The following is a 21,300-nucleotide window of genomic DNA, read 5'->3' as shown; positions in this document are numbered from 1 at the left end:
AATATGGATTTTATCGGAGCATAATTTCGCCCGATCAGGCGAGGCACGCGCAATCGGGCGTGCAAATCAGGTAGAAAATCAAGGGAATTCTCGCCCAATCGGGCGGAAATTTGGAGAAATCGAGTGCCACGAAAAGAAATATTGGGCGAAGCTCGCCCGATCGGGCGCACATTTCACATATCTAGCAAACCCATACTCGCCCGATCGGGCGCGCCTTAAATCCGGAGGATTTAATCCTCCTTCTTCCCCTTTCTTTTCTTTTTCTTTCTTACTTCTTCTTCTTTATTATTCACACTTTCTCTCTCTAAAACCTCCATTTTCAAACCTTCAAACTCACTTTCTTTCCAAGATCTTCTCAAATTCATCCATCAAAATCCAAATTTTTTAACATATTCTTAATCCTCACATCTTCCTCTACATTTTCCACCCACTTTCTCTCACTTTTTCTCAAAATTACTTAAAACCCTTAGAGAGAGAAAGCTTCATTACCAAAAATTTTCACTACAAATGGCTTCCAAACGATCTAGACAACAAAGGGGCGAAAGTTCGAGGCAACAACAACTAACGGTCGACCCGGAGCTTCAAATACCGGGATGGGAGGAGGTTGTTATCACCTCAATGGAACAACGGGCAAGGATGCTCAACCTCATCCAGAGGCAGGTAATCTCCACTCGTTTCGTTCATTATCCTACATTGTCTAGACTAGGTCTTGATAAACCCGTAGAGAAATTATTTAAGGGTATAGGCATGAGTGGTTTCTTCCAAATGCATCATGATACTTATGATTACTTGACATTAGAATTCTTCTAGTTTTAATGTTATTAAAATGAATGCTTTAATCACTCATGTACAATTCTGATTGCTAAACAATGATGTGGGATTAACTCTACAAGAATTTAGTAAATTGTTTGAGCTAAAATCGGACAAACCTATCGAACCCTCCCAAGACCACATTGTTGTGGTCTACAAGAGACTCACCGGGGAGGGTTTGCTTAACCCCCAACACGCCAAAGGGACGTGGATTCAACATCCCGTCCCAAAGTTTTGGCAAAGGTTTGTCGACCTCACAATTTTTGGGAGGCATGAACCGACAAACGTGAGGAGGGATAAACTTGAATTGTTGGCATTCTATTTGGTTCCTAATGCTGAGAAATTAAACATACCACATAGGATAGCCCAACACTTTCAAAGGGCGGCCAACGCGGCCAAATCGGGTAGGTCTAGGGCGCCTATCTACTTTGGGGGGTTGGTGACCCATATTGCTATTAAAAACCTAGGATGGAACCCAATCGGGCATAGGAAAGTAAGGGGCCCAACCCTCATGGACCTAGCTTACTTAGGGAGCCTAAATTGGGTGCAATCCATGGGCGGTGAGACTTGGTGGATAGTCCACCGGGAATCGGTAGGAGAGACCAAGCATTTACCCTACCCAACCCCGCCTTGACCAAATTTGAGAAGGGGAAGCCTTCTTACACATTCGAGATAAACGGTCAAGGCGAGGTTCAAGAACCTCAACTTTCACCACAACCTCACCATTCCCCCAACCACCATACACCACACTACCAACCACCACCCCAACCCTTCACCTATGGCATGCCCACCTCCTCCGTAGATCATAACATCAACCCCCATGCCCCTTATGACTTGTTGGATTTTTGGAGCCAACTTGACCGTATAGAGAGGGGGCAAGGTAGAGTTGAGGGCATGGTGCAAACCCAAGACTCTAGGTTAGGCACTTTGGATAGGCGGGTGGGTGACGTAGAGAGGAACCTCGGGAGGGGTTTATACCCAATGTACGATGACTATGCACGCCGAGGGGCTATCCTCCCGAGGCATTAGTTCCCGACTGGTTCCAATACTCCCAAGGAGGGTATTCCACCCCCGGAGGTTTTGGTACATATGTGGACTACTCTTCAGTCCATGGATATGGGAATGATGCTTCTTTTGGGGGTATGGGGGGAAATGTAGACCCTAACTATTTTGCAGGTGGTTTGGCTACGGTGGTGCTGGAACGAGCCAGGGTGGTGCCGACTCGAGTTATGGAGGAGGCTACGAGAGGATGGATGATGATGAGGAGTAGCTTCTCCTAGCTACCCTCCCAAGTCAATGAGGGCATTGCTTGATTTGTCTTGGGGGGAGATTTCTTGTATATATGGTAACTCTTTCTCTCTTTTCTCTATCTATTGCTTTTCTAGTATAGTTTTATTGATTTCTAGTGTAGTTTTTATTGCTTTCCTCTATGAAAAAAAATACAAAAAAAAATTGAAAAATAAAAAAAAAAATTCAAAAATATGTTCCAATGAATTGTAAATCATGCTTCCCTATGTCCCATAGTTGGAAAATATTATTTTGATTCTTGGTATATGATAATGAGATCTGTGAATTTATTAATCATGATTTGAAGTTTAATTGTTTGGATTCCTAAACATGCGTCAATTTTGCCAACTATTTGTGAATATAGTGCTTGACTAGTTGATTTGGTTAGGAATGTGTGATAGTTCCTGGTATTGTAGACACCCAAATGTGTCTCCCCAAAACCAAACCCAGTGATGAGTACCTTTCATGTCATTTGATTATCGAACAAAGCGAAAGTGTGAAAAGTCTAATGATGAGGATGTTTTTATTAAAATATCTCTTCTTTCTGTTTTTGAAAATATTTCTTTTCTTACCTTATTTTAAAAAAATGTGCATTCCACTTTAGTTTGATCCATGATAAGGGTCCAATAATAGTGTAGTTGGATGGGGATTGAAAAGATCTTTCAAACGATATATTATAAGCCCAATTCCGATGAATAATGAGGAAGTTATGACCAAAATACTAAACTGGGCCCGATTTGGTTTTTATATGCGGCCCAATGATCTAGAGGAAGGCCTATTATTAATTATCATTCCTAAAGATATTAGGATTGATTATAGTCTTCTAGAATACTCTAGAATGTTCTTTTAAATCCTAATGGAGTTAGGATTGATAATTATGTTTCAAAGAGTTTGAAATTGAATAAAACTACTCCTTTTTAGAATCCTTGTTTTGTACGAAGTGGAATATATTCAGATTTTATTTTCGTGCCTCAAAATATTTATCCAAATTTTAAATGGTTGTATAGATCTTTAAATTATCTTTCCAATGATATATTATAATATAAATTCCGAGCTATAACAAAAAAGATATGAATTAGATATGAAACTCTATCCAAAAGTGACACCCTTTCACTATTTTGGGCGTATCTTTTTATCTACAAAATATTTTAATCTGATTCTAATTGTTTTGGAAAGTAGACTTCAAGAGCTTTCCAATGACATATTATACGCCTTATTTGGACTTTTGGATCAAAAGATATGATAAAAACAAAAACGCATGAAACTGATTATTAGCGCTTGGCGCTAAGGCTTGGCGCCTGGTACTAACCTTCAGCGCCTGGCGCTAATGTGCAGCCTGGCGCTAATCGAGTTTTTTTATTCTCGTTGAAACTCTGATTCGTTTTTTTATCCATCCGACAGATTTTCTGTATCAATAGCCTCTTAAAATTCTGTTTTCAATCACCAATTCTCATCAACTCTCATCAAGAAATTCTTGATTCTCTCTCTCTTTCTAAGCCAACCCTTTTACAAACACAATTCCTCATACATTAGTACTAGACACACCTAGCCAAGTTCGAAGTTTCCTTCTCCCTAGACGTGAAAGGTTTGATATTTATGAGGTTTTGGCCCCAAATCTCTATTTCAACTATTTAATTTAATTGTTTGATTTTATATTTTCCTTAAAGTTACTAACGTGTGTATTTTGTTATTAGAAAGAGGTACGAGGCATCCAAGTAAGTGCTTTAATTGATTGCATTGTTATCATGATATAGAAATCACGCTTAGGTTTTTATTTTGATTCCTAGTATCATGTTAGGATGTTTTATTGATTCCTAGTATCATGTTTAGGATGTTCCTAGTATCATGTTAGAATGCTTTCTTTAGTATGATATTTAGGGTGATTTTCTTATATCAATCATGATTCCTACGATGCCTTTTATTCTCTTTCTAATATTCATAATAGTATCATGTTAGGGTTAAAACTTTGATTTTTATTGCTTAGTGACATGCTAGGGTTTGTTATTAATCTTGTTAGTATCATGCCTAGGATCTTGCTATTATATATTCTTTAACATGATTATTATGATTATGATTATTATAATAATTATTATTATTATTGTTATTATTATGTTTCTTGATATATTATATTTATTGTTATTGCTTGATCACACCTTTTTATGCATGTTTAAAGGGAATTTGTACTTGTAATTACGCTTAATAAGATAATTGATAATCTTGTTTAGGGCTAATATGATTATAATTCAAGTGATCGCCAATAATAGTTTATTTGTGCATTAATATTCAACCAACATAGATAAACAGGTTTAGGGTTAATCCTATTGATTGCATGTTAGTCCGAAAGCGCACATGAGTACGAGAAGAATAAAGTAGAGGCCTATTATTAGGGCAGGTTCAATCTCTTTTAGGTTGGATTTGTACCTTCATTCCCGAACTACCAGTCATAGTTCCAGACCTATTGGAGTTGACGATCTCTTGGATCGTGAAGGGGTGTAACCTTCACCTCCTGAACGGTTTACAAGTTCCTAAAACTTGTTGGCGACTCTTTTGCTCTAGCTTCCTTCCCTTTGGACGCCTCCGTACTTTAGTGTATGATCACAGTGGGGTTCAAGTTTGGGGTAATGCTTGAAATATTCCCTACAGGTTTTAGCGACTCTGCTTGGGAGGATTTCTATTTTAATTCCTGAAATTTATTTCGGTAATGATTTAGAATGAGTGGATGAGACTCGAAAAGTTCTAAGTATTTCTTGTGCGTAACTTTTATTAACATTATTGTCATATGCATAAAAAAGATCTCATTGGAAAGACCATCCGTAATGAGTTAAAACATAGGATTTTTACACGTAGGAAATTTGAGGAATATCTTTCACAACTAGGATCGAAATAACAATGCGCGAAACTGGAAAATTTTATAGAGCACAGAAAGCTGCTGAGGCATGTAGGAACTAGCGTCAGCGAACAGAGATTAGCGCCAGTATTTTGACTTTAGCGCCAGACGACAGCTCTGTCGCTAAGCGCTAAAGCCAAAAGCTGGCGCCAGCCTCTGTTTGCTGGCGCCAAGTTCTTCCAATACCTAGCCAGAAATATGCGTTCTAATTTTGACCAGTTTTTAGCACTGTTTGCTCGATCCTACTTCCTGATTGAGTTTTTCTCACTTTTCTGAAACCCATATGTGTTCTACATATGGAAATAACCCTCTGGGAATTCATGCTCCATATACCTGATTGAATGCTCTGTGCAGCAAAGGGTACATCCGAAAATGTTGAATTCACCAAACCATGGAAGCGAGTTTTTTCTAAATTCGCGGTGTCCCATCCGCTCGCGCCAACCCTTTACGGTTAGGCTTCCGCGCGATGCATCCGGACAATTAACCATGGACCCTCTTTGACTAACCCATATCCCGAAAATTAGAGAACTAGAGTCATGGTTAGGTTTCAAACACTATGCATCATATTGTGCCTACTTGACTAATTGTGCATTATTTGTTGTGCATACTCTATGTGATTTTTCCTAACCGTTTGTTTGACTTGTGTTAAGACTAAATAAACTAATTAAAGAATAAAGGACTTTGCTTAATTAATTGATTAATTAATTTGAGCTAATAAATATACCTAAAATCGAGTCATAGTTTCTTTAAGTCAACCCGGATTTTTACTCCCGTATACTGCACAAGCGTCAACTGGTTTTGGTCATAGACGGAGTTCTAGGAAGAACTACAAGTCGTACAACCTATGGATCTGTAGCCCTGAGTTTTATCGTTAATTTGGCGTTGGTTTCATCCCAATAAAAGTCACATATCAAAAGGTATGACTAAAACACCACAACCTATCCAGTTTAATGCATATACGTGAAGTCTTAACTTAGTCATTGCTTGAGTCTAGCCACATGGTCATGACACGAGTCTTAACATGTCACTAAACTCACTAGTCTTAGTACAAACTTTGTATATGTCACCATGACCATGTATTAGGTTCATGCATGAGTCGTTTTCCGTCATTTGAGTTGGGGGTACATTCTATTCCTAATTTTTTCATATCGATCTCTCCATCTACATCATCTTTCCATTCTCTACATGCTTTCTCCATATCACAACCTTCATTATTCTTGCCTTCTTTCATCTATGCATGTTGAATAGAGTTGAGTCAAATAATTAACAGTGAATATCCCTAATTTCCCTTTCCACAGTACTTGGTCAAGAAAAGAAGGGAGATTAATCAAGGATAACATATTTGTTCAAGTTCTACTTTTTGATAAACCAGTTAGTCAAAAAAGAAAAGCTAAGAAGATAATGGCAAGTCAAGAAGAAGTCAATGAACTCAAGAAGCAGTTGGCTGACGTGACTGAGACATTGAAGGCTTTAGCCCTCAAAATTAATGACCCTATGAAGCAACAACAGATGGACCTCATGCAAGAGAGCTTGAGCAAGCTATCTAGTGACTACAAATTTCAAGGCATTAGTTCACAAGGGGTCTCGGTGAACAAGGAGCTTCTTCCGCAGAAGTTCAATGCCAACGACATCCCGAAATTCAAGGCAATTGACAACCCTTATTTTCATCTAAGAGCTTTTGAAACAATAATGAGTATTAAGGGAATTGATAAGAAAGCGTTTCCCTCTATATTTTCTCTATCTCTTGAAACCGTTTGCCAACAATGGTTCTTCTCCCTGGACAAAGAGAAAACCTCTACCTGGGAATCAATGGTGAACGCTTTCATTGATAGGTATAAATGCAATATCCAAGTCGAAACTGATTATAGACAACTTGAAATGCTAAGACAAAAAGAGAATGAAGGCTTTACTTCTTTCTTCAATAAGTGGAGGGAAACTTCCGCTAAGATGATTGAGGTCCCCACCGAAAAAGATTCTATGAGGATGTTTATCAAGAATCTCCAAGAAAAGTATTCAAAGCACTTAAAATATCAACACAACTTAAATACTTTCAAAGCCGTCTATGGCATAGGTATCGAGATCGAATACGACCTCGCAAAGCAAAAAGCTACTAACAATAGTAACCACGGTGGCTGGAAAGGAAAGAAGAACGATAATCCTTCTTCTTCCGAAAACGCCCACTCTAGTAACAATGTTAGTACCTTTGATCTCAGTGAAGTTTTAGCCATGGATAACCAAGGATCTAAGAAGCAACTAAGGAAAGACTTCACCCCCATTGGGATGAGTTACGATACTGCCTTCGATCGACTCCATGCTAAGGGACTCATTACTCCCATTGGACTTATTCAAGATCCCGCACCTAAAAAGAGATTGCCTACTTGGAATCCAGATGAAACACTGCAAGTACCATCAAGGTAGGGGTCATGCTACTGAGAGATGTTGGAAGCTAAAGGAGGCTATCCAACGTTTGATTGATAATAACAAGCTTCCCATGCCTCCAGCTAACAAGAAGAGCGAGTGATGATAAAGAAAACGACACAAGACAAGAGGCGAGCTTCAACGACAAGATTTCGTGACCTCTTTTTCTATTTCTTTTTATTTACCCTTTCCCTAATAAGTCTATCATAGGCACCTTTCTTTTCCTTTAGATTTATTTTGTAGGTTTTTTTCTTTTTCCCTTTTAATAAAATAAGCATTTATTTTCCTGCATATGATCATTGCTTTGCATTAATAAAAAAAAATCCATGTCAAACTAAGCACAAGGTATACCAATGATTTGAGGCACCCTTTGTAGCCACATCATATCACCTTTCACCCTTCAAATATACAATTTTTTTAAACCACTTTGAGCCTCGTCTAACGATAGACCTTTCAGTTTTCAACCTACATCTACCTAACCTTGGGATGGGATTGTGTGCAACTTATGCAATTTTCAATTTCATAAAAAACTTGAGTGATTCAAAAGATTAAAATAGAAAAAACTAAGCAATAAAAAAATAAAAGTGTATAAAAGGGCAAGTGTTCCAATGTCTTTGACATGAAAATGTCTTTGATAAGAACACGTCTCATATTGCGTCTCTTATTGAGTGCTCGGTACCGTGCCTGAGAAACATGAATGCCAAGTGAGTGATAGACCGCATGATCGGGATTGCCCACACTTATCAAAAAAAGGTACAAAATAAAAAAAAGGGGCAAAAGCAAAAAAAAAAAAAAAGAGAGCAAAAAAAAAAAGAGAGCTAAAAAAGAGTAGAAACTCAAGCATAAAAATACAAATATTCAAAAGCAAAGTTGCACACCTTGGGAGCTTATCTAGGGTCTTGAGCCTTTTATCCCCTTCTTCTTTAACCTTGAGCCTAACCATGTTACAACCCTTAAAAATCCCTTTTTGAGGTATACACATACCTGTGCGAGGTTTGGCTAAAGCTACGTTCGGCCTGATTCCTAACGGATACGTAGGCAACCTCACATCGAGGTGCGACCGTAATAAACATGCATTCATATTCACATTCACATTCACACATCATGATCATATCAAGGGATCTCCAATGCTCATCCCTATTCACTTAGAGCTAGACTTGGGGGCTTGATCCCTACATCATTAGCTTACCTAACCTAAGAGTCACCATCATTTGGCTCTTCTTGAAATAATATCTTTTTCCACACACTTAGCCCTTGCAGCCTAGTTTAGTGTCACTTTTACACACATCACATATACATGACCAAATATACATTCCCTTAGGAACCCTTTGTCATGAGATCTTAACACGACATTGAAGCATGCCTCGTCATAACAAAATCACTCATCAATCATAATCATCATTGCATCGAAGTATGAAGTGCTTAGCCTCCGCGCCTAAATTACCTAAATACTTTCATCATTGAGTCAACCATTGAGATAGACTAGGATGGATTAATACTTGCACCTTGAGAGATAGTATCAAACAACATTTGACTAAGCTCATTCAACATGCACCTTCAAAAACTTCACTTCGATTCTTTTTTTTCGCGTCTTTCCTTTTCGGGAGAAAGTCGGTACCCTCCACAAAAATGACGGAAAATTTTTGCTTTTTTTGCATTTTCGAGTCGCACAATCATATTACAATGCACACACGGGTCATGAGTCACATGTGTCATTTCACTTCGAGTCGAGTCAATCTCGAGCCAATCACAGCGAGTCAATTTTATACCTTGAGTCATGTCAAGTCAATGAGTTGAGTCAAGACTAAGTCTTAGGTCAACCCTAAAGAAAGACAAGCAAAGTCCTATAGTCAAAGATTAAATGCAGGTGCACCCTAGCAAGTGAGGACATTCCCGGATTTTTTTTCGAAAAAACCGCGAATATGACCACAGGAGATTCCTCCAAGATAAGAGGAGTTACATTGATCGGTAAATTAGAGATGAAGAGCTTTAATTTACAAAAGACTTGAGCAGATTTGGTTGAAAGGAAACGACCAAGCTCAAAGTTCGAAGCGAAACCGAGCAACAGCGGCAGAAAAAGCAGAATAGGGAAGACCCGACTCCAGCGCCAGACGACAACATCCAGCGTCTGACAATAGATTTCAGCGCCTGGCGCTAGATCCCAGCATCTGGCAGAGCAAAATCGCGCCGCCAGAGATATTTCAGTAGCGACAGAGCTCGAAGCCTCTCAGAACATCAATTTCGGGTTCCTTGGTACGCCAGTTAGCCCCTATAAGCAATTTGACATGATTAAGTAGTCGATTTGATTACGACCGCAAATAAGTGATCAACCTGACGAAAGATCGTCTCACTTAGCTTAAAGCGCCTAAACATTAGCTCATCACAAAGGCACCGACATACTGGTTCAGAAGCAAAGACGTAATGGTTCACGGCACCGACACACAGGTTCACAATTCAAAGTACCGACATACTGGTTTATAAGCAGTAGAAGCGCCGACGCACTGGCTAAAGAAAGTTTAAGCGAGCTATAAAGATCGACAAGCATTGGTATTCAGTGATTTTCTTCGGAATATTATCGTAACAGCTGAGGATGAATTCAAGTAAAGTTATTTTCGACGACATTCGCTGAGATTGTGGAGGTTGTCACCCAAGATTTGAGAAGATAGCACGAGATGGGCGGTCTTCGACAACATTCGCTAAGATTTTGGAGGTTGTCACTGAGATTTGAGAAGATAGCACAAGATGGTCGGTCTTCGACGACATTCGCTAAGATTGTGGAGGTTGTCACCAAGATTTGAGAAGATGGCACGAGCTAGGCGGTCTTCGACGGCATTTGCTAAGGTTGTGGAGGTTGTCACCAAGATTTCAGAAGTAGCACGAGATGGGCAGTCTTCGACGGCATTCGTTAAGATTGTGGAGGTTGTCACCAAGATTTGAGAAGATAGCACAAGATAGGCGGTCTTCGATGGCATTCGCTAAGATTGTGGAGGTTATCACCAAGATTTGAGAAGATAGCACGAGATGGGCGGTCTTCGACGACTTTTTTCTATGATTAGAAAGATTGTCACTATGATTCAAGAAAGAGGCTCGAGATGTAGCAGCATTGATCGACGGCATTCCCTAGATTGCTTAGATTGCGGAAGATCGTAAAAAAAAACAACAAGATGACGTTTCCTAGCTTGCGGAAGGTTGTCACAACAGCAATACAACAGCAAATCGGTTACTTCAGAGACGTGTGCTCGACGGTGCAAGATACGCGTTTCTTAACTCTTTTATCTGTTTTAACTAACGCTAGTTTTGCAGGTATCGGCGTTACATTAGGATCGCAGAACGTTCTGAATCATTCTCCGTCCCTATCGCTACTTTGACTTTCGTTTTCGAAACTTGCGTTTCTCCAAACTCAGTCAAAGTGGAGGCTTTTTTAGACACCCAAATCTGTCTCCCCAAAACCAAACCCAGTGATGAGTACCTTTCATGTCATTTGAATATCTAAAAAAGCGAAAGTGATAAAAGTCTAGTGATGAGGATGTTTTTATTAAAATATTTCTTCTTTCTGTTTTTAAAAATATTTCTTTTCTTACCTTATTTTTAAAAAACGTGCATTCCACTTTAGTTTGGTCCATGATAAGGGTCCAATAATAGTTTAGTTGGATGGGGCTTTAAAAGATCATTCCAACGATATATTAAAAGCCCAATTCCGATGAATAATGAGGAAGTTATGGCCAAAATACTAAATTGGGTCCGGTTTGGTTTTTATATGCGGCTCAATGATCTAGAGGATGGCCTATTATTAATTATCATTCCTAAAGCTATTAGGATTGATTATAGTCTTATATAATACTCTAAAAGGTTCTTTTAAATCCTAATGGAGTTTGGATTGATAATTATGTTTCAAAGAGTTTGAAATTGAATAAAACTACTCCTTTTTAGAATCCTTGTTTTGTACGAAGTGGAATATATTCAGATTTAATTTTTGTGCCTCATAATATTTATCCAAATTTTATATGGTTGGATAGATCTTGAAATTATCTTTCCAATGATATATTATAATATAAAATCCGAGCTATAACAAAAAAGATATGAATTAGATATTAAACTCTATCCAAAAGTGATACCCTTTCACTATTTTAAACGTATCTTTTTATCTACAAAATATTTTAATCTGATTCATATTGGTTTAGAAAGTAGACTTCAACAGCTTTTCAACGACATATTATATGCCTTATTTGGACTTCTGGATCTAAAGATATGATAAAAACAAAAACGCGTGAAACTGATTATTAGCGCCTGACGCTAAGAATTAGCGTCTGGCGCTAAGGCTTGGCGCCTGGTGCTAACCTTCAGCGCCTGGTGCTAATCTGGTGCTAATCGAGTTTTATGCTTGTTGAAACTCTGATTCTTTTTTTATCCATCCGAATTATTTTCTCTATAAATAGCCTCTTAAAATTCTGTTTTCAATCACCAATTCTTATCAACTCTCATTAAGAAATTCTTGATTCTCTCTCTCTTTCTAAGCCAACCCTTTTACAAACACAATTCCTCATACATTAGCACTAGACACACCTAGCCAAGTTCGAAGTTGCCTTCGCCCTAGACGTGAAATGTTTGATATTTTTGAGGGTTTGGCCCCAAAGCTCTATTTCAATTATTTAATTTAATTGTTTGATTTTATATTTTCCTTGAAGTTAACGTGTGTATTTTGTTATTAGAAAGAGGTACGAGGCATCCAAGTAAGTGCTTTAATTGTTTGCATTGTTATTATGATATATAAATCATGCTTAGGTTGTTATTTTGATTCCTAGTATCATGTTAGGATGTTTTATTGATTCCTAGTATCATGTTTAGGATGTTCCTAGTATCATATTAGGATGCTTTCTTTAGTATGATATTTAGGGTGATTTTCTTATATCAATCATGATTCCTGCGATGCCTTTTATTCTCTTCCTAATATTCATAATAGTATCATGTTAGGGTTAAAGCTTTGATTTTTATTGCTTAGTGAGATGCTAGGGTTTGTTATTAATCTTGTTAGTATCATGCCTAGGATCTTGCTATTATGCTTTAACATGATTATTATGATTATGATTATTATAATTATTATAAATATTATTGTTATTATTATGTTGCTTGATATATTATATTTATTGTTATTGCTTGATCACACCTTTTTATGCATGTTTAAAGGGAATTTGTACTTGTAATCACGCTTAATAAGATAATTGATAATCTTGTTTAGGGCTAATATGATTATAATTCAAGTGATCGCCAATAATAGTTTATTTGTGCATTAATATTCAACCAACATAGATAGACAGGTTTAGGGTTAATCCGATTGATTGCATGTTAGTCAGAAAGCGCACATGAATACGATCAGAATAAAGTAGAGGTCTATTATTAGGGCAGGTTCAATCTCTTTTAGGTTGGATTTGTACCTTCATCCCCGAACTACTGGTCATGGTTCCAGACCTATTGGAGTTGACGATCTCCTGGATCGTTAAGGGGTGTAATCTTCACCTCGTGAACGGTTTACAAGTTCCTAAAACTTGTTGGCGACTCTTTTGCTCTAGCTTCCTTCCCTTTGGACGCCACCGTACTTTAGTGTATGATCATAGTGGGGTTCAAGCTAGGGGTAATTCTTGAAATATTCCCTACAGGTATGTCAAGGAATTTGAGTATTGGTTTGCAACCATTAGTAATGTTTATATGTCTCAATATTATGCACATTGAGGAGGACGAAGGCATTTGTTTTCTTAGGTAGCCTTCAGACGATATTAGATACATTTGTTCCCTTCTTGTTACCCATGTTGTTGCTTGTGCCCTTTTATTGTTTATTTAGCCATATTACAAGCTTATATGAGCCCCATTGGTTACTAGTCCCAAGCTTGGCTTGAGGGAGCTATTAGTTGGTGAGGTGAGGGAGTTGTGTGCATATTATTTGCACAATGTGGGAATAAAATAAGAGAGTTTGTTCTTTGATATTTTTATTGGAAAATATTGATGTTTTGTGTTTCAAAGTTGAAAATTTCCAATATGAGTTAAAAAGATAAAAAAGCAAAGGAAAAAAAGTTGTTTCATATGTTCAAATGTTCTATTTGAAGGTTGCTCAAGAAAAAAAAAAGACAAAAAAAGTTCAAGTTTGAAAAATGAAAGAAAAAAAAAAGAATAAGTAGTTCAAAGTTTGTTTAATTCACTCTATTTCATATTACCATACTTTGTGAGTGAATATGTAAGTGTTGGGATTGTGTTGTGTATATGATTGTTTGTTGAACTTTTGTGGAGTTGAGTTGTGATTGGAGATGTTTTGGTCATCACTTGTTGTGACCTTGAGTTTTATTAGGATATGGATCCCTTAAGCATGACTTTACTCTCACATTTTCCTAAATGTATCCTACCCTTTACCCTAGCCTTACATTACAAGCTTTAAAGACCTTCCGACCTTTGTGCATAAGAGTTGTATGAATGTGAAAGTGTTGTTTATCAATGCAAGTTATGATTTGACATATTTCGAGTCGACTAGTAGGTTGAGCGTTCATTGTTTTAAACACACGAGGGTGTGATTTGGGAGGGCATTGTTCACAAATAAAGGGGTTGGTTAGAGAGCGATTGAGTACATCTTTTACTCTCCACGTAAATGAGAGTTGATTGTGTGAGCACTAGTCTTGAATTCTATATGCTCATGTGGTTTGCTCTACTTGACAATTGTTGGGGAGGAAGAATGATTAGATGAAAGAGATTGATTGACATTGAAGCATGTTCATTAGATTTACCTTGAATCGTTTGTGCTTGATTTTGTTTATTGGGATAAAGCATGTTTTATATGTTCATTGATGAGCTCTTTACTTAGGGACAAGACAAAGGTTTGGCTTGGGGGAGTTTGATATGTCCAATTTATATAGTGTTTTACCCCCGTCCCATTGTCATAATTAGTGGTGTTTTTGGCTCTTTAGAGCCACTTTTATTACTAATTTGTGTTTTCTAGTGTTTTTGTAGTTTTGCTTGAGTTTTGTAGGAAATTGCACATTTGGAGCGTTTTTCGGGTTTTCCACGAAGCAACTACGAGCATTAGGATGACATGTCCGTTTTTGAAGCCCAGGACCGGTGAGAGTCGATGATTAAGGGCTCGGTATGTGATACCGGGGCATATGGATCGAATATTCAAGACCCAAAGAGGAAATCCGGATTGGGCCGAAGAATCGAACCCAATCGAAATCCAAGCCTCGAAGAAGAAGTCGGGCCCGATCGGGCAAGCATACGCCCGATCGGGCGGGCACGCACAAAGCAGCACCAAGAAGAAAGGCGCGCCCGATCGGGTGAGCTTAGGCTCGATCGGGCGCGGCGCACCAGCATGAGCATAGAAAAAAAGGCGCATGTTTTTTAGAGACATGATTAGTTTTCGTTTAAGGATTTGTTTTAGGGATGTTTAAGTACGATTTTTGTACGTAATTTTAGATTACCTTCTTTTTTAGATTTTCTCTCTCTACTTAGAATATTTTCTCTCTCTTAAATTCTCTCAACTTTATTCTTAATTCCATTCCTTAATCCAGATTTCTTTTGGTAACAATTTCTTCTCTTTTAATTTTAGTAATTTTATTTAATTCCTTCATTATGTCTTGCGTTATTGATTTGATTAGTTTATATTTATTTATGCTTGAGTAGTTTTATTTTTAGGGTTTATGGGGATCTAATAAATAATATGAAGGGGTAAATTTGTGATTGTTGATTATCAATTCTTGATTAATTTCCTATTGACTGATTTAATGTTATGCAATTAGGTTTGGCTAAATTTAATTTTATGAGTTTAGCAATATTAATTCGAGATTCGACAGATGAGAATTGATGTTTAGGCTTAGTTTCAATAGGCGGACTAATTTATAAATGGTTAAGTCGAGATTCGACAGATGAGATTTAATACCGGTAAATTAACTCTGTGATTATAATACGTAGAAAAAGCCCTGGAATATTGTTTATTAGTGAACCTATGCCCTAGGTTTCCCTTCGTTGATTTATACGCTTTTTATTCCTCCCCTACTCTTACTTTTAGTATTTAATTACCTTTTTACAATAAATTGTTACTTGATAATTTAGATTGCATTTAATTAATTAGGAGTAAATTGACTTGTTTCCCTGTGGTTCGACCCTTCTTCCCTATCTACATAGTTAGTGGATTTAAGTTTATTTTTTATTAGGTGAATACGACTTGATCCTGTCAAAATTTTGGCGCCGTTGCCGGGGAAACGGTTTTATTTTTATTTTCTGATTATTTTTTGTAGTCTAGATTATCCCCTCTTGTCTCAGAGAACGTTAGTTCTTTGAGGCAATTCTCATATTTGTCTTTTAGCTCCTTGTTTATGCCCAAGTGTTCCAGACCAGGTTACATTCCATTCGATCCTCATAGGCAAAGGAAAATTTATAGACAAATTCTGGCGGGTTATGAGGAAGACAACAATCGAAGAGACCCTCCCTCTGATTCTAGTGACGCAGAAATTATTGAGTAAAAAATGAAAAATTAAACAAGTCCAACTTAAATTAAAAATTCATTAAGGTGCATATGACCAAAATTATTTCCAAGAACCATTCTTTAATAAAATTGATTTAACTTGGTGAAATAAAAATAAGGGAAATAACTCACTATTAATTTAATTAATTTAAATTAATCATGAGATTTTGACAAATAAAAAGGGAGTAAGAAATATGAACACAAAGTTCAATTTAAAGATTCTAACTTTAACACTTGTGAATCCTTGAAAAATTATATCTTCCAATATAAAGATAAATGAAATTTCTATCACAAGATTCAAACTTTATGATTCTAATCAACTTAATACATGATTAAATAAAAAGTTCAACCAAAAATTCATGGAATTTAGTAACTCAAAGTTTCAATCACTTAAAACAATTAAAGATTGAATCTTTAGTACTTGGAAGCAACAAAGAACAAATTTTTCACACTTAATGCAATGAATTTGCAATTATGTAAAAATAAAAACCAAACTTTCAAGCACCAATTACTACCAAGTAACCATGCTTAAAGAGGTTTTAAATTGCATATAAATTAATTAAAGAACCAAATACATAACCACCATAAATATCCCATTAAGATTCAAGGTTCGAAATACTTAAAATTTTCGTCAAAACGAAAAATCCCCCGCCAAAAGGCTTTTTTGGTCCTTTTTTTTTTTGGTAAAAACACAGTCCTAAAAGTTTAAACCATTTCCAGAACACCTTTTCCACCCAAAATTCACTATTTTTGGGCAAAAATCTGGGTTCGGGGCTGAAATCGGCTATAATACGGGCTTAAAAATAAGAAAACCGAACTACTAATTTAATTAGCAACATAAAACCAGAAAAATTAAGCCAAAAAAACACCTTGAAAAATATGATTATAAATATAAATGAGCAAGGCTCTAATACCAGTGTTGGGTTTTGGTGAGTCCGACTCACCGCGGAAGGAAACCCGAGCCAAACCACACTCACAATAATTATAACCATAAAGCATAATTAACTTAAACAACAAGATTAAGAAAGAGATTAATACCTTTGGCGTGTGCATCGCTCACTAATAGAGCTCTTACTTCAAAAGCTCTAAGCCCCGCTCACACGAGGACCTGACCTCGAACGAAGTCCACCCTCGACCTGAGCACCGAAAATGGTCTATTGCTTAGGAGTTAGCTAAGCTCGACCTAAACCCGAGCAATGAATTGTGTTCAAAGGTTTTCACAATGGTGATGCCTTTTTCGACACTTACTCAAGTGCTTTTCCCAATACCCCAAGTTGGGTATTTATAGGGAAAGGCAAAAGTGAGAAAATCTCTCCCATCAATATGGGAGATTTGATTTTTCCATTTTATATTAAATCAAAAATAAAATTAATGATCAAGCTAGTAATAAATCAACAAGTAGCATGCTCATAAGAGAGGTTAGGTGAGGACCATTTGGAGAAGGGGGGGACCAAACTTGCTCCCCACTCCTCTCCTATAGCCGGCCAACACATTCCATCAAGCCAATCAAAGTGCGCCATGTGGCACCACCACACTTGGGCACCAAGTCACCCAAGTGTGGGCTACCAGCCGCTGCTATGCCCTTCAGCCCAACAGGCCACACACTAAGTGTGCGGGCTGCTCGATCGAGGCCTGCTACTAGCATGCCACGCACCTTGTGCGACCTGCTAGCATGCCTCGCACTTGGTACAGGCTGCTAGCTACAGCTTGCTAGCAGGCCTCGCAATTGGTGCAGGCTGCTAGCTACAACTTGCTAGCAGGCCTCGCACTTGGTGCAAGCTGCTAGCTACAGCTTGCTAGCAGGCCTCGCATTTGGTGCGGGCTGCTAGCCTCGGCTTGCTGGCATTCCACGCACTTGGTGCAGGCTGTTAGCCTCGGCTAGCTCCCAGCATGTTGCACATGGTGCGGTTCTTGCTACCAAGGTGCGCTATCACGCATTGCTAGCCACCTTGCCAGGCCATATGCCTCTAGCACTCGATTTGCTCGGGGCATTCCGATGCTAGGGGTATTTTGGTAATTTTGTTGATTTATTAGTAATGTTATCGTCTTGTCTTTTATTATTTTCGACTCGACTTCCGAAGCTCATTTTTGACGCTCCAAGTTCAAATTTCCGACGTTTAAATATTAATTACTCGGACGACTCATTAATTCCTTCCAAATTAATTCGTCGTGTCGGTTCGTTAGTTGCTTGGGTGTGACCTGAAGGGTTCAGTCAAATTAAGTTGTAATATTAATTATACAATAATAATTCTGATCAGAAGCGGCCTCTACCCAGGCATTCCTGTAATACCCCATATTTTTATACGTATTTTATTTAAAATATGTATTTTGTGAAGCATTTAAATAATTTGAAATGTTTTATACTACCACCGGTTCATTTTACTTGCAACAATTTCCATTTTGGGGTTGTTCAACTTACTTGCAACAATTTTTTTTCCTTATTTGGTAACTTTTGGGCTTTAAAATGACATATATGCCCTTACTTTTTCCTAATCTATCTTATTAACACTCCTAATTTCATTTTCTTAGTTTGGTGATTTAATTAATTAATTTAACTATCCCCACCAAATTTACCCCTTCCCCTTTAAATTCCTTCACCTCCCAACCACCTTCATTGAATCTGCATTCAATTCTGGAAAATGGTTGAGAGAATTAAATTCTGGAATATTTTTCCAGAAATCACACCCCCCTCTCAAACCCTACCTTTTTAAATCTCTCACTTTCGTACTCTCTTATTCTCTCTCCACTTCGCCTCCTCTTTCTCCTAAAAAAAATGGGTTCTTTCCTCTTTCTCTCTCTTCATTTTCTGGGTTTTTTTTTACTACGAATCACCTTAATTCACTTTTCAAATGTCTTCTTCTCAACCTAAAATTATAGATTTGGTAAGCCATGAGTCCCTTTCTTCTAGATCCACACGATCCCCACCTAAACCCGAGGCAACCACGTACATACCTCGTCGTGGTTATGGTGTGATGAAGCCACTCCGTCGTGCTTCTGTAATTGCTCGGAGAAACATTGTAGGGGCAAATCTTGCTGAATACATCTCAAGCGACGAGGATGAGAAACCAACAAAGTGTTCTGGGTCTAAAAGGCCTGTTCCGCCACCTCACAACCCAGATCAGAAGGTCATTTCCACCAAAGAGGGTGGATCTGCAGTTGTGGTGGCTGTTCCAGCTACTTCACCACCACCAGATGCCAATTCTGAACTGGGTCTTCTTTGTTCCAGGAGCTGGCTGTTGGAGAAGTCCTTCAGCCACCTACTTCCCATCCATGATGGGTGGGAGTACTTCTAGGCCTAGCGCTGGTACTAAGCGCTTGAGAGCCGGCTTACCAGGGGGGCAGGATCCAGATGACATACTGGAGGCTTACCTCCAGATCTACTACCCCTAATAGTCCCTTCCCCCATACTAAATGGGCAGCATAATTCCTAATACCCTAATCTTCTTCTTTTGTTCCAATTTGTGGTTAATTATGCTATTGATGAGACCCCTGTTCTTTGTTATGCTATTTCTGATAGTGTTGGTTCATTGGGTATGAATTGATGAGTTTCCTGTTATGTTTGGGTATGTGGTTTGGTATGCGTTGTTGGTTGTTTGGGTATGAATTGTTGTTTGGCTATGAATTGTTGAGTCCCCTGTTATGTTTGGATATGTTGTTTGGTTATGAGTTGTTGGTTGTTTGGGTATGAATTGTTGTTTTAGATATGAATTGATGAGTCCCCTGTTATGTTTGGATATGTTGTTTGGGTATGAGATGTTGGTTGTTTGGGTATGAATTGTTGTTTGGATATGAATTGGTTTGTTGGTTGACTTGAGTAGTTGTGTCGGTGGACTGCTGTTATGATTTTGTTGATGAGTCCCCTTTGTGTGATACATTGAGTCCCCCCCCACAACTTGCATCAAATTGAATCCCATCCAAATGATGAAGGGACTCATCTGATAGCTATTTATTTGAGTGTCATGGCTGCTCTAGTTACCTCTGTTTAAGGCTTATATTGAGGTACCATAACTCATTGATGCCTTGAAAGAGAACTTAAACCTTTCTGATGGATGATTAGTACCCAAAAAGGTTGTGTTTGCATTAATAACAAAAGGTTGTGATTTTTACAAAACCAAACTAAATAAGCATACAAGACTACCTAAGAATGTGTAACTTAAGTATGTACCAAAATACACCTAACCAATACCAACAAAAAAACATGTTAAGATTGTACTGGTTATGTGTGGCAGTCTTTGGCTCGGCTGGTTTGATTGTACTTCCTTGTATTCTTCAATATGCATCAGCTTCCATTTGAAATTCATTTCCACTACTACTTGGGATTGTGATTGAATCAAGATAGGTAACAACCTCTGCAATCAATTCCTTGTCTACCTGAAGCAAATCTGGTAAAATACCTTGCCTGTCTAGACTTCTTTTTTTCATGTGTGGTGGTGTATAGTTGTTTCCTCCTTTTATTGTTAATACCTCAATCATGCATGGCTAAAGTGTAATCCAAATATATTTGTTCAACTCTGGATCAAATCCTTTGAATGCTATTTCAACTTCTTTGATGAGATCATCTAAATTTTGAAGGAATGACTGATACTGCAGTGATTGAATGACATTGAATAGTCCTAAGTCTAGAACATTCATGTCTGGTGATTGAGCTAGTTGAAAAACAAATTGTATGTTGAATCCATATGCTTGACATGCTTCTTGAAATTCAATATCTTGTGGTATTTGGTGAGGCCTAGCATTGTCCCATTGAATAGTTATGTCCTTGGGAAGTTGTGGGGGCCATTGTTCATGTATTGTTGGCAACACATGATTAAGTAGCATGTCCCTTATTGCTTCCTTGTTAATACTCTGGAATGCATTAGCCTCTATGGTTCCCTTGTCTCTGTTTTTACTCTTTTTATTTGCTTCCTCATACTTGACAAAAGGGAAAAGACCATACTTCCCATCGTGTAATAATTGTTTGTTTGCATCATACAATGGTTTCCCAATCATGCCCATAAACATAGCCTTCACCTTAAACCTTCTGGACTGTTGTGCTCTGTATGGATTGTCTTCTGTTGGTAGAAGATAAAATGTCCTTGTTTCTGGGTTTATAAAAAACAACTTTTCATCAATGTGTATCCATTGTTTCATGTCTTCAAATGAAGGGTCCCCTTATGCAGGAATTGGGGTAATGTGACTAAGAACCCATTTCAGTCTTGCTATTTTATGATGCTCAGTGAGTGCTGGTTTTTTTGTGCTTGTGTGTGTTCTCGGTCTACCCCATTTCCTTAACCTGTGAATAGCTGACTTAGACACATGAAGTGCTGCAACTAGGGCTGTACACAGTTTGGTCTGGACCGTAACCAAACCAGACCAAACCGCATTTTAGCGGTTTGGTTTGGTTTACGGTTTGGAAAAATAC

General features: G+C 37.9%; 1 protein-coding gene across 1 annotated transcript; it reads right to left on the bottom strand.

The window, feature by feature from the left end:
• Positions 1–20,378: 20,378 nt before the first annotated feature.
• LOC110726141 lies at positions 20,379–21,029 on the bottom strand. Its single transcript, XM_021905607.1, has one exon. It carries the CDS (start codon positions 21,027–21,029, stop codon positions 20,379–20,381), a length of 651 nt encoding a protein of 216 aa, XP_021761299.1.
• Positions 21,030–21,300: the final 271 nt, after the last annotated feature.

Source organism: Chenopodium quinoa, unplaced genomic scaffold (genome assembly GCF_001683475.1).
Source record: "Chenopodium quinoa cultivar QQ74 unplaced genomic scaffold, ASM168347v1, whole genome shotgun sequence".
Taxonomy (NCBI): domain Eukaryota; kingdom Viridiplantae; phylum Streptophyta; class Magnoliopsida; order Caryophyllales; family Amaranthaceae; genus Chenopodium; species Chenopodium quinoa.
The sequence above is the reverse complement of the archived record's forward strand: the minus strand, read 5'-3'. Positions and strand labels throughout refer to the sequence as shown.

Excerpts from the sequence above, each read along its gene's own strand:
- LOC110726141 (XM_021905607.1), bottom strand. The coding sequence starts at position 21,029 with ATGAAACAATGGATACACATTGATGAAAAGTTGTTTTTTATAAACCCA.